The sequence below is a fragment of the Petromyzon marinus genome, chromosome 1 (assembly GCF_048934315.1).
Source record: "Petromyzon marinus isolate PM22_M1 ecotype Great Lakes invasive population chromosome 1, UKy_Petmar_22M1.pri1.0, whole genome shotgun sequence".
NCBI classification, from domain to species: domain Eukaryota; kingdom Metazoa; phylum Chordata; class Hyperoartia; order Petromyzontiformes; family Petromyzontidae; genus Petromyzon; species Petromyzon marinus.
This window is the reverse complement of record NC_133667.1, coordinates 11,767,358-11,779,841: the sequence shown is the minus strand read 5'-3', so window position 1 is coordinate 11,779,841 and position 12,484 is coordinate 11,767,358. Positions and strand designations below refer to the sequence as shown.

General features: G+C 59.1%; 1 protein-coding gene across 1 annotated transcript; it reads left to right on the top strand.

The window, feature by feature from the left end:
- The first annotated feature begins 1,896 nt into the window (after nucleotides 1-1,896).
- Nucleotides 1,897-10,639, top strand: PSMD2 (proteasome 26S subunit ubiquitin receptor, non-ATPase 2). The gene is given in 3 exon segments (XM_032953981.2): nucleotides 1,897-2,180; nucleotides 4,618-6,949; nucleotides 6,952-10,639. Coding segments are annotated over 3 exon segments (2,730 nt in total). The 5' UTR covers nucleotides 1,897-2,093; the 3' UTR covers nucleotides 7,263-10,639.
- Nucleotides 10,640-12,484: the final 1,845 nt, after the last annotated feature.

The window sequence follows — 12,484 nt, the reverse complement described above, 5'->3', positions numbered from 1 at the left end:
AGGGGGTTGTGTGAGGGGGTTGTGTGAGGGGGTGGTGAGGGGTGAGGTGAGGGGGTTGTGTGAGGGGGGTTGTGTGAGGGGGGTTGTGTGAGGGGGTTGTGTGAGGGGGGTTGTGTGAGGGGGGTTGTGTGAGGGGGTGGTGAGGGGGGTTGTGTGAGGGGGGTTGTGTGAGGGGGGTTGTGTGAGGGGGGTTGTGTGAGGGGGTGGTGAGGGGGGTTGTGTGAGGGGTGAGGTGAGGGGGTTGTGTGAGGGGGTGGTGAGGGGGTTGTGTGAGGGGGTGGTGAGGGGGTTGTGTGAGGGGGGTGAGGGGGTTGTGTGAGGGGGGTTGTGTGAGGGGGGTTGTGTGAGGGGGTGGTGAGGGGGGTTGTGTGAGGGGGTTGTGTGAGGGGGTGGTGAGGGGTGAGGTGAGGGGGTTGTGTGAGGGGGGTTGTGTGAGGGGGGTGAGGGGGTTGTGTGAGGGGGGTTGTGTGAGGGGGGTTGTGTGAGGGGGTTGTGTGAGGGGGGTTGTGTGAGGGGGGTTGTGTGAGGGGGTGGTGAGGGGGGTTGTGTGAGGGGGTGAGGTGAGGGGGTTGTGTGAGGGGGTGGTGAGGGGGGTTGTGTGAGGGGGGTTGTGTGAGGGGGGTTGTGTGAGGGGGTGAGGTGAGGGGGTTGTGTGAGGGGGTGGTGAGGGGGGTTGTGTGAGGGGGGTTGTGTGAGGGGGGTTGTGTGAGGGGGTGGTGAGGGGGTTGTGTGAGGGGGGTTGTGTGAGGGGGTGGTGAGGGGGTTGTGTGAGGGGGTGAGGTGAGGGGGGTTGTGTGAGGGGGTGGTGAGGGGGTTGTGTGAGGGGGTGGTGAGGGGGTTGTGTGAGGGGGGTTGTGTGAGGGGGTGGTGAGGGGGTTGTGTGAGGGGGTGAGGTGAGGGGGGTTGTGTGAGGGGGTGGTGAGGGGGTTGTGTGAGGGGGTGGTGAGGGGGGTTGTGTGAGGGGGGTTGTGTGAGGGGGGTTGTGTGAGGGGGTGGTGAGGGGGTTGTGTGAGGGGGTGGTGAGGGGGTTGTGTGAGGGGGTGAGGTGAGGGGGGTTGTGTGAGGGGGTGGTGAGGGGGTTGTGTGAGGGGGTGGTGAGGGGGGTTGTGTGAGGGGGGTTGTGTGAGGGGGGTTGTGTGAGGGGGGTGAGGGGGTTGTGTGAGGGGGGTTGTGTGAGGGGGGTTGTGTGAGGGGGTGGTGAGGGGGGTTGTGTGAGGGGGTTGTGTGAGGGGGTGGTCAGGGGGTTGTGTGAGGGGGTTGTGTGAGGGGGTTGTGTGAGGGGGTGGTGAGGGGGGTTGTGTGAGGGGGTTGTGTGAGGGGGGTGAGGTGAGGGGGTTGTGTGAGGGGGTTGTGTGAGGGGGTGGTGAGGGGGGTTGTGTGAGGGGGGTGTGTGAGGGGGTGGTGAGGGGGGTTTGAGGGGGAGAGGTGAGGTGGGGAGTGTGAGGGGGTGGTGAGGGGGACGATGAAGGGGGGAGGTGAGGGGGGGTGAGGAGTGGTGAGGGGGGAGGCGAGAGGGGGTCTGAGGGGGAAAGGTGACGGGGGGAGGTTGAGGAGGGGGTGTGAGGGGGAAGTGGGGGGGGGGGGGGGAGTTGAGGGGGATAGCTGAGGGGGGGGGGTGTGAGGAGGTGAGTGGGAGGGTGTGAAGGGGGGTGGTGAGGGGGTGAGGTGAGGTGGGAGGGAGGGGGGGAGTTGAGGAGTTGTGAGGGGGGTTGAGGCTGGATTTGTGAGGGGGAGTGAGGGAGAGGGGTGTCAGGGGGGGGGCTGGTGAGGGGGCGGGCTTGAGGGGGAGGGAGGCGAATGGTGTGGGGGGGGGGGTGTGAGCGGGGGATGGCAAGTCACCGACCAATGGGCGCGCGCCTTGCTGTGGAAGCGCGTGCGCTCCCGCCAACTTCCCGTCCAATCGGCGCCGCGGACAGAGCGAGGTGGGAGGCTGCCGAAAGCGCTTCGTCATTATCGGAGCTCGGGAGTCGAGACGCCGCCTCCTCCTCCTCCTCCTCCCCTCCCGTCACCGCTCGGGTGAAGTCAACCCCAACAAGTCAGCCCTCTCAAGTCGTCGTCGTCGTCGCCGCCGTCAGCGCCAACCGCGAACCGTCATGTCTGAGGTGAAGAAGAAGGAGCCGGCGCCAAAGAAGGCGGAGGACGAGAAGAATCGCAAGGAGAAGGCGCCCGACGAGAATCAGGTCCGGCCCTCGCGCCCGCGCCGCCATTCGGCTCGCCTCTCCCGCGCGTCATTCACTCTCCGTCGCGGTGAAGGCGGCGAAGGCGGCGGCGGTCGTAGCGGTGACCCTGCTACGGTCCCCGATAACTAGTCGATGCGTGGTTTCGCGCCTGGACGCCGCGAACGTCGTCCTTGGCCGCGTTGTTTCGCCTCGTGCGGCGATCGCACCCTGCGGTTGATCGGGGCGTACAGTGCGTACAGTGCCATGACGTTACAGTCTTGCAACGAATAGTTGGGGAGAGATGGCTGGGGATGCTCTCTCGCTCGCTCTCTCGCTCTCACTCTGTCTCACTGTCACGCACTGTCACGCTCTCTCTCACGCACTCACGCTCTCTCTCACGCACTCTCACTCTGTCTCACGCACTCTCTCACGCACGCTCTCACGCACTCTCACGCTGTCACGCACTCACTTCTCACGCACTCTCATGCTCTCACTCTCTCTCACTGTCACGCTCTCTCACGCTCTCTCTCTAACGCCCTCTCTAACTCTCTCTCACTGTCACGCTCTCTCTCACACACTCTCACGCTCTCTCACGCACTCTCACTTACGCACTTTCACTCACGCACTCTCACTGTCACTCACTCTCTCACACTCTCACTCACTGTCACGCTCTCTCACCGTCACTCACTCTCTCACACACTCTCACTCACTGTAACGCTCTCACTGTCACTCTCTCACGCACTCACACTCTCTCACTCATTGTAACGCTCTCTCTCTTACTGTCACTCACTCTCTCACACTCTCACTCTCACGCGCTCACCCTTACGCTCTCTCACTCGCTCGCTCTCACGCTCTCTCTCACGCTCTCTCAGTCTTCTCGCGCCCTCTCACTCAAGCTCGATCGCTCTCTATAACTAACAAACACGAAATAATAAACTGCGCTTGTTACGTGCAAGTGTTTTAATACATTTGGCATGTCGTGTGCGTGTGTAGTGGGGAGCGGTAGTGTAGCGGTTCGCGCTGCAAACCCGGCGACCCGAGTTCGATTTTCGCTCACGGCCAACAGCAGTGACGATTATCTGAACCGGTCCTGGGCCTCACCCTAGGTTGACTCGGCCTCAAATGAGTACCTGGTGCAGTGTGTAAAAAGCATCGCCACTGGGGTGACAAAGGCGGCCGGGCGTGGTGCTGGCCACCCACTCCCTCGCGTGGCGCTCCGGCCTTCATAGGCGCTGCTTCTCGCTAACAGCACTTGCCCCAGCAGTCTGTTAAGGCTATGCGGGGTGGGGGGGTCTTTGTCTTTGTTACGTGCAATTCTTGCACCCTGTTTGCCTGTGACTTCGCATGTACTCTGACACGGTTATTTGACAGCTTTGACCACGATTCGCTCGTTGGTCTAATTATATTAAACGTGGCAATTCGTATTTAACACGTGGGTAGGTTAATGACACCGCTGAAACTGCTACAGGTTTCGTGGGCTTTGGCAGGACACGGCGTGACAAGGGATCCGTTCCGTCTTTATTTTACGTGCCAATATCGCCCCCCTCATTAAAGTGGGCATCGGTGCACATCACAGCAGAACGGGGAATGGCACGGGGGGCATAGAGAGCAACACGACCCTCAGCGGCTAACACGGACTGAGAAAAGTGAATTGCAGTGGTCAGGAATTCTAAGGGAGTAGCGGGGCTGACGAATGGAACGCGTCCGAGAGAGGGCACAATGAAATAAGTACCGCGTGCAAGTGCTGGGGTGGGTTGTTACATCACAGGATCGTGAGAGATATCTTGGGGGTGGGTTGAGGCCTTCATCCAGCAGTGGAGTGACCGTGGCTTACTGTGATAATGAGAACATTAACATTTATATGATAACAGTATACCGTATGATGGAATGAGGAATTGGTTTTACCCTTTGCTGTCAATAAAACAGGTGTTAAGATGTTCAAACACCAAAAAATTAACCTTTTGCAAGGTATCAAGTCTGCGTTAACCACACGCAGTACTTGCGGTGAACATGCAAACAAAACATGCTCTGATAATATACGATTGGCTTACACCAGGGACAGTCTCCTTTATGGCCTTGTCTCACCAGTGTTAGACCAGAGAACGCCAAACGGCGAACAGTACAGAGGCAATGCAAGTGTCAGGGTATTTATAGCTCGGGCCGAGCAGTTATGTCGATGGGATACCTTTTTTTGCCAGTTTCGAAGGAGCAGCCAATAATTAAACCGCTGCCTGGATTAATCGTTCACAGATAATTGAAGAATTTTACATATACATACTTAATAAGAAACATTACTTTATTTTGACATGGAGAGACAGACTTCTGCTTATATACTGTGCGGTTCGTTTTTTTTCGGTTGCTCCCTTGGTTAATCACCTCTTCCTCCCCCCGCCGCCGCGCCCTCACCCCCTGCGTCCCTTACCCCCCCCAACATCGTCGTCGTCATCATCATCATCAGGACCTGTCTGACGAAGACAAGCAGCTGCAGGAGGAGCTGTCGCTGCTGGTGGAGCGCCTCTCCGAGACGGAGGCCCCCGCCCTGCAGCGCGCCGCCCTGGAGGAGCTGCGCCGTCAGATCCGCAGCTCCACCACCTCCATGACGTCCGTGCCCAAGCCGCTCAAGTTCCTGCGGCCGCACTACGCCGCCCTCTGCGCCGCCTGGGAGGCCACGCCGCCCGGCGAGGAACGCCGGTTCTGCGCCGACATCGTCTCGGTGCTCGCCATGACGGTGAGCGCCGAGCGCGACTGCCTGCGCTACCGCCTGCGCGGCTCGCAGGAGCCGCTGGCGTCGTGGGGCCACGAGTACGTGCGCCACCTCGCCGGCGAAGTGGCCAAGGCCTGGCAGGACGCGACCGAGGAAGACGGCGGCGGCGGCGAATCCGAAGGCGTGGCGGCAGCTGGGGGCGGGCGCGCGGCGCTGCTGAAGCTGGTGGAGGAGATCGTCCCGTACGACATGGCGCACAACGCGGAGCCCGAGGCGTGCGACCTCCTCATGGAGATCGAGCGCCTGGACCTGCTGTCGGCGCACGTCGACGAGTCGACCTTCACCAAGGTGTGCCTCTACCTGACGTCGTGCGTGAGCTACGTGCCCGAGCCCGAGAGCGGCGCCCTGCTCCGCTGCGCCCTCGCCACGCTGCGCCAGTTCGGGCGCCACCCCGAGGCGCTGCGCCTCGCGCTGCAGCTCAACGACGCCGACCTGATCGCCGACGTCTTCTCGTCGTGCCGCGACGTCACCGTGCAGAAGCAGATGGCCTTCGTGCTGGGCCGCCACGGCGTCTTCCTCGAGCTCAGCGAGGAGCTCGAGGAGTTCGAGGACCTCACCGAGATCATGTCCAACGTGCAGCTCAACTCCAACTTCCTGTCGCTGGCGCGCGAGCTTGACATCATGGAGCCCAAGGTGCCCGAGGACATCTACAAGACCCACCTCGAGAACAACCGCTTCGGCCCCAGCGGCTCGCAAGTGGACTCGGCGCGCATGAACCTGGCGTCGTCGTTTGTCAACGGCTTCGTGAACGCCGCCTTCGGGCAGGACAAGCTGCTGACGGAGGAGGGCAACAAGTGGCTGTACAAGAACAAGGAGCACGGCATGCTGAGCGCCACAGCCTCGCTGGGCCTCGTGCTGCTTTGGGACGTCGACGGGGGCCTGACGCAGATCGACAAGTACCTGTACTCCACGGAGGAGTACATCAAGGCGGGCGCGCTGCTGGCGTGCGGCATCGTCAACTCGGGCGTGCGCAACGAGTGCGACCCGGCGCTGGCGCTGCTCTCCGACTACGTGCTGCACGCGAGCAACACGACGCGCGTTGGCGCCGTCTTCGGCCTGGGCCTGGCATACGCGGGCTCGAACCGCGAGGACGTGCTCGCGCTGCTCCTGCCGGCGCTCGCCGACGGCAAGGCGAGCATGGAGGCGGTGGGCGTGGCGGCGCTCGCCTGCGGCATGATCGCCGTGGGCTCGTGCAACGGCGACGTCACCTCGGCCGTGCTGCAGGCGCTCATGGAGAAGTCGGAGGCGGAGCTGCGCGAGACCTACGCCAAGTGGCTGGCGCTGGGACTGGCGCTCACCTACCTGGGGCGCGGCGAGGCCGTCGAGACCATCCTGGCGGCGCTCGAGGTGGTGCCGGAGCCCTTCCGCAGCTTCGCCAACGTGCTGGTGGACGTGTGCGCCTACGCGGGCTCGGGCAACGTGCTCAAGGTGCAGCAGCTGCTGCACGTGTGCAGCGAGCACTACGAGGGCAAGAAGGACTTGTCGGACGAGGGCGCCGACAAGAAGGACAAGAAGAAGGACGCGGCGGGGGGCGGCTCGGGGGCCGACGCCGGCGCCCACCAGGGCGCGGCCGTGCTGGGCATCGCCCTCATCTCCATGGGCGAGGAGATCGGCGGCGAGATGGCGCTGCGCACCTTCGGCCACCTGCTGCGCTACGGCGAGGCGCACGTGCGGCGCGCCGTGCCGCTGGCGCTCGCGCTCCTCTCGGTGTCCAACCCGCGCCTCGGCCTGCTCGACACGCTCAGCAAGTTCTCGCACGACTCGGACGCCGAGGTGGCGCACAACGCCATATTCGCCATGGGCATCGTGGGCAGCGGCACCAACAACGCGCGGCTCGCCGCCATGCTGCGCCAGCAGGCGCAGTACCACGCCAAGGACCCCAACAACCTGTTCATGGTGCGCCTGGCGCAAGGCCTCACGCACCTGGGCAAGGGCACTCTGTCGCTGTCGCCCTACCACAGCGACCGGCAGCTGCTGTCGCAGGTGGCGCTGGCGGGCCTGCTGGCGGTGCTCGTGTCCTTCCTGGACTGCGCACGGTCATCCTGGGCCGCTCGCACTACGTGCTGTACGCGCTCGTGTCGGCCATGCAGCCGCGCATGCTGGTGACGTTCGATGAGGAGCTGCGCCCGCTGCCCGTGGCGGTGCGCGTGGGCCAGGCGGTGGACGTCGTGGGCCAGGCGGGCAAGCCCAAGACCATCACGGGCTTCCAGACGCACACGACGCCCGTGCTGCTGGCGCACGGGGAGCGCGCGGAGCTCGCCACCGAGGAGTACCTGCCCGTCACGCCCATCGTGGAGGGCTTCGTCATCCTGCGCAAGAACCCCAACTACGACAGCTGAGGGGTGGAGACGAGGCGGCGGGTGAGGGGCGCGGAGAGAGAGAGAGAGAAAGCGGAGTGGGAGGGAAGGAGGGAGGGAGAGACGGAGAGAGGATTGGAGTGGGGAGGAGAGAACGAGTACGGGTTAGCAGGGAAGAGGGAGGAGAGAGGCGTTAGGGAGTAGGGGAGAGGAGAGGGAGGGAGTGCGAGAGGGGGAGAGGTGGGGAGAGAAGGGAGGATATTAAGGTGGGTGACCAAAAGAGGCTCCACTCACTCTCCTGAAATCTTCTGAATTTGGATCGCAGCTTTCACGTCATTCAGACTAAACTGGTTTTAAGAGTGTGTGGGGCTATAGCACCTCCTTCAATCAAAGTATAACTTCGGTTAGGGCGGAGGGGGGGGGGGTCAGAGCAAGGAGACATGTCTCAGTTGCTGCATAAAAAATGGTTTTTAGGGGTTGCTTGCAGCCCTGCTGCACAAGACCACGAGCAACACCCAAGGGTTCTAATCCTCGAGTTTTTTTACCCCCTTCCTCAGCTTAGAGCAGTGATTCTTAACATTCACTGCAGCCTTTGCACCCCTTTGGTTCTCAACCGTTGAAACTAAAATTATAATGCAAATAAATCCAAAGGTTTGATGAAACAAAGTAAGTCGTAATTTACGTGCCCGTGCTTAATTTGTGATTTCGACGATTTACCTTCTAACAATGAAGAAATCTGGCCATGTCCCGCGCTCCCCGAGAAAGGGCATCTCGCACCCTCCGGTTAAGAACCACTGGCTCGGAGGATGAACTGGCTGAGGGTTATGGTAGGTTTCGGGGCCGTCTCGCCCCCTGCTCGCAATCACACGGTGACTCTAACCTGACGATTCTGGGGGGAGGGGTGGGGGGAGTTATAGCATTGCTGCGATTTAAGGGGCGAACTAGGATTTGGGGTGGCGTTTTGGGTGTGAAGGATGACTGGGGGCGGGGGGGGGGGTGGTGGTTGCCACCTGGTAAGACTCGTGGTAAGGGCAATACCTAGTCTGGCTCTCTTACCGTGCGGTGCCCGGGTTTAGAGTTATGGCTAAAGAGTGCCACGGTGGCGACATGCTGACTACCTCGCTTGGTATACAGGAGGTCGTGGGTTAGATCCCGACCCTGACGCCTGCTGTATATTTGGAGTTTGCATGTTCACCCCGTGGCCGCGTGGATTTTTCTCCGGGTCCTCTGTTCTTTTCCCCCACCACGTTTAGAATCAGAATCGCGTGTTTTTTTTGTTATATTTGGCAACTCGTACAAATTTCCACCCGACGATGAGCAACTTCGTGTTGAGCTATCACATTTGTGATAGCCAGGTCGCTTCTGATAAAAAAAAAAACGAGCTACGCAGCTCAGTGGGGCCTTACCTGGTAAAATAAGAACAAAACTTTATCGTTTTAAAGTTTAAGTTTGTTCCTGCTTTGTCGCAGGTTTACCCCTCCACGGAGGTCAGAGTTGCAGATTGAAAGTCAGGTTCAGAGTTTAATCGAGACCGGAGTTCACTTCGGGTTATTAAACCACCCCCCTTCCTCCCCCCTCTTTTACACTCAAACCAGACTCGACACAGCTTGTGTAAAAACAAAAATAAAAAAAGTACACGATAAAAATATAACGTCATGTTCCGTGCATTTAAAAAAGCAGCGTCCTCGTGTTAAGATTTTTTTGTGGGGGGGGGGGGGGCGGGGGGTCCCCCCGCTCGCTTTGTGTTCTCTCCCCCCCCCGCTGTCTTTGGCGTGTGACCGTTTCCCCCCCCCCCCCCCTTGGGCGCACGAGGCGATCGCTGTCGGCAATCCACGGAGGAGAACAAAAAAAATAACGCGTAGACTAAACGTCGACCGGATAACCGGCATAAACAGTTGGCGGTGGGGTGGGCGTGTTGAGTGGAGTTAATAAGGGTGTAGATATACTACTGGGAGCATCCACGGGGGAGCCGAGATGTTAACTGCCTCGCCTGGTATACAGGAGGTCGTGGGTTCGATCCCGAACCTGATGCCTGCTGTATGTTTGGAGTTTGCGTGTCCTTTCACTCCCTTGAATTGAGGATGTCGGCTACTGCTATAAATTTCCACGCGACGACGATAAGCCACTTGAGCTATTGTCCGTGTCCCAGGTTGCTTCTGAAAAAGAGCAACGTAGCTCAGTGGGGACTTGCCTGGTAAAATAAAAAATAATTAATAGTTAGCCTTACCTTCACCCCCCCACCTCCGCCCCACGTGAAAATGGACACGTCCGTTGCATGTCGCCCACGGTTACATAACACCCAATAGACCCGTCCAGCGCTCGTTAGTCGAGGACGTAAACGCACGCGTTTATCAGGCCTCCCTCCCCCACGCAGCGTCGGTTGTTTGACCATACTTCACCGCTCTGGTCCGTGTGTGGACGCGGGCGGACGCTTGACAAAGCGGCTCCCGGTTCATACAAGAAATGCGGCTGCCCGCGTAACCATTGTCGGTCCTGAGCCAATGGTGGGAATCCCGCATTTTTTTATGCCTGGGGCCAGGTTATCCGTAGAACATTGAATGCCTGCTGACTTCCTGATGTAGTCCCCTACGTATTTTATCCACTCTGGAGGGGATGATGGGCTGAGCTGACCACAGTGCCGGTGACCCCAGCATAGATTGGTCCCCTGTAGCTTAGGCCTGTTCACACTGGGCTGTTCACACCATCCTGTTCCGTCAGAACAGGTGCCGTAGTGGTCACGACGATTACCGACTCAGTTTCGTCAGGAAGAACGTTATATCGGATCTACATTTTGTTCCAAACAAAACCCGCTCGTTTGGAACGGGGGGGGGGGGGGGGGGTGGGCGGTGGGAATCCTATTCAGAATTGCGGAATGCCGACACCTCGACCGGGAAGTCACGCTTTTACGCGTTCCGGAGATTTTTTTTTTTTATCACGGTTTGGGAATAACCCACGAACTTTCCTTTTCCCAGGATTTGGTGTTTGTCCTGTTCCGCGGCCACATACCAGCCAACACATCCCTCCGTCCGCATGCAAAGGGCAGCGGCCGCTGGTCAGTTTACTCGCCTGGTCGTGGACACAGGTGGCCATCAATAAAGTTTCACTGCTGGTCCTCGTTCCATAAGAGTGCTGCGGAAAACCCGCGGAAAGTCGCCGCCGCTTGCACATGATTAGATCACTTTCTCGTAGCAAGCGGTGGCGGGGTAGGGGGGTGGTGGTGGTGGTGGTGTGGTCTGCGCGCGCGTGTGCGCGCGGTGCATTCGAACTGGATTTGTGCTTCGTGTGTATTCGGCGAGGCTCGTGGAAGGAAGGCGGCTGCCTGGGACACGCTCTCTGGCAGTCCCCAACGACGCAGGTGCCCGCGTGTTTCTTTTTCGTCGGCAACGTCCGCAACAAGTAATAAAACGTTTGTACTTGTAGTTGTGCTCGTTTGGTGGCTTCGTACGCGCACAGTAATTACACCGGTTTGCATAGGCGGGATGGCGTTTGGCACGCGACGACGGGTATATCGAAACGGTGTCAAATCGAAGTGGTTTAGGTAGGCGAGGGCGATTAATTCTGAGATGCGACGGGTAACGAGAAAGGTCGGACGTTGCTGCCGGCGACGTAATAATAATCTACTGGATGAATCCGACGAGCTATTATAAAGCGCTATTTCACAGATGTTCGGCAGGGGGCACGGGGTCGGAACGTTGCAACAACAAACGATACAAAAACACTGTAGGAGTGCAAAGATACAAGTGCGCAGGTTGAGGTGCAAATCGGAGTCGCGGTATCTGTAAAGCAACAACGTGTTTGCGAAATTACTTAAAAGGGCGGAGAAACGCAAATCGGGGTATGACTAAATGCAATGGGCTGTCTTTCAACACTGAGCTATTAGCTTATTTTTCAGAAGCGACCTGGCAACCACAAACGATAGCTCAACGAAGTGGTTTATCATCACGTGGAAAGAAATGGCTGTCAATTACTTTTAAACTCGTCGACACTGCGTAGAGACACAGAGACACATCGAGGCCCAGAGACTAAACTCATCCATTTTATTTGCCAGGTCAGGCCCACTGAGCTGTATAGCTCTTTTTTCGGAAGCAACCTGGCCATCGCAAATGAAAGCTCAATGAAGTGGGCTTATCATCGTCACGTGGAAATTTATAGCAGTGGCCAAATACTCTAAACGCGTGGATGTTGATTCTCAACGTGGAGGGGGAAACCGGAGGACCCGGAAGAAAATACACGCGACCACGGGGAGAGAGACACGGCAAACTTCAAATATACAGCAGGCGTCAGGGTCGGGATCGAACCCACAACCTACCAGGCGAGGTAGTTAACATCTCGCCACTGTGGCACTTAAACGGTGGGCTAAGCACATATCCACGATATACAATCCTGCCCCCACCCAAGAGCAACCTGATCAGTTTTCCCAGCTGAGACATCCATCCACGCAATCAGCCTCTGGTTGCCGCTTCAGAACTGGGACCGACTTCGGGTGCTGCGGAGGAAGCTGACATTGGATCGGCTGGCTGGCCCGCTGTGACGCTCGCGTGTGACAAGGTGCATTGATGAAACCGTGATGACGACTCCAGGTGGTGTGACAGGGTCACGGGGACACCCAGGTGTTGTGATGGAGAGGTCACGGGACACCCAGGTGTTGTGATGGAGAGGTCACGGGACACCCAGGTGGTGTGATGGAGAGGTCACGGGACACCCAGGTGTTGTGATGGAGAGGTCACGGGACACGCAGGTGTTGTGGTGGAGAGGTCACGGGACACCCAGGTGTTGTGGTGGAGAGGTCACGGGACACCCAGGTGTTGTGATGGAGGGGTCACGGGACACCCAGGTGTTGTGGTGGAGAGGTCACGGGACACCCAGGTGTTGTGATGGAGGGGTCACGGGACACCCAGGTGTTGTGGTGGAGAGGTCACGGGACACCCAGGTGTTGTGGTGGAGAGGTCACGGGACACGCAGGTGTTGTGGTGGAGAGGTCACGGGACACCCAGATGTTGTGGTGGAGAGGTCACGGGACACCCAGGTGTTGTGGTGGAGAGGTCACGGGACACGCAGGTGTTGTGGTGGAGAGGTCACGGGACACAGGTGTTGTGGTGGAGAGGTCACGGGACACCCAGGTGTGGTGGTGGAGAGGTCACGGGACACCCAGGTGTTGTAATGGAGAGGTCACGGGACACGCAGGTGTTGTGGTGGAGAGGTCACGGGACACCCAGGTGTTGTGATGGAGAGGTCACGGGACACCCAGGTGTTGTGATGGAGAG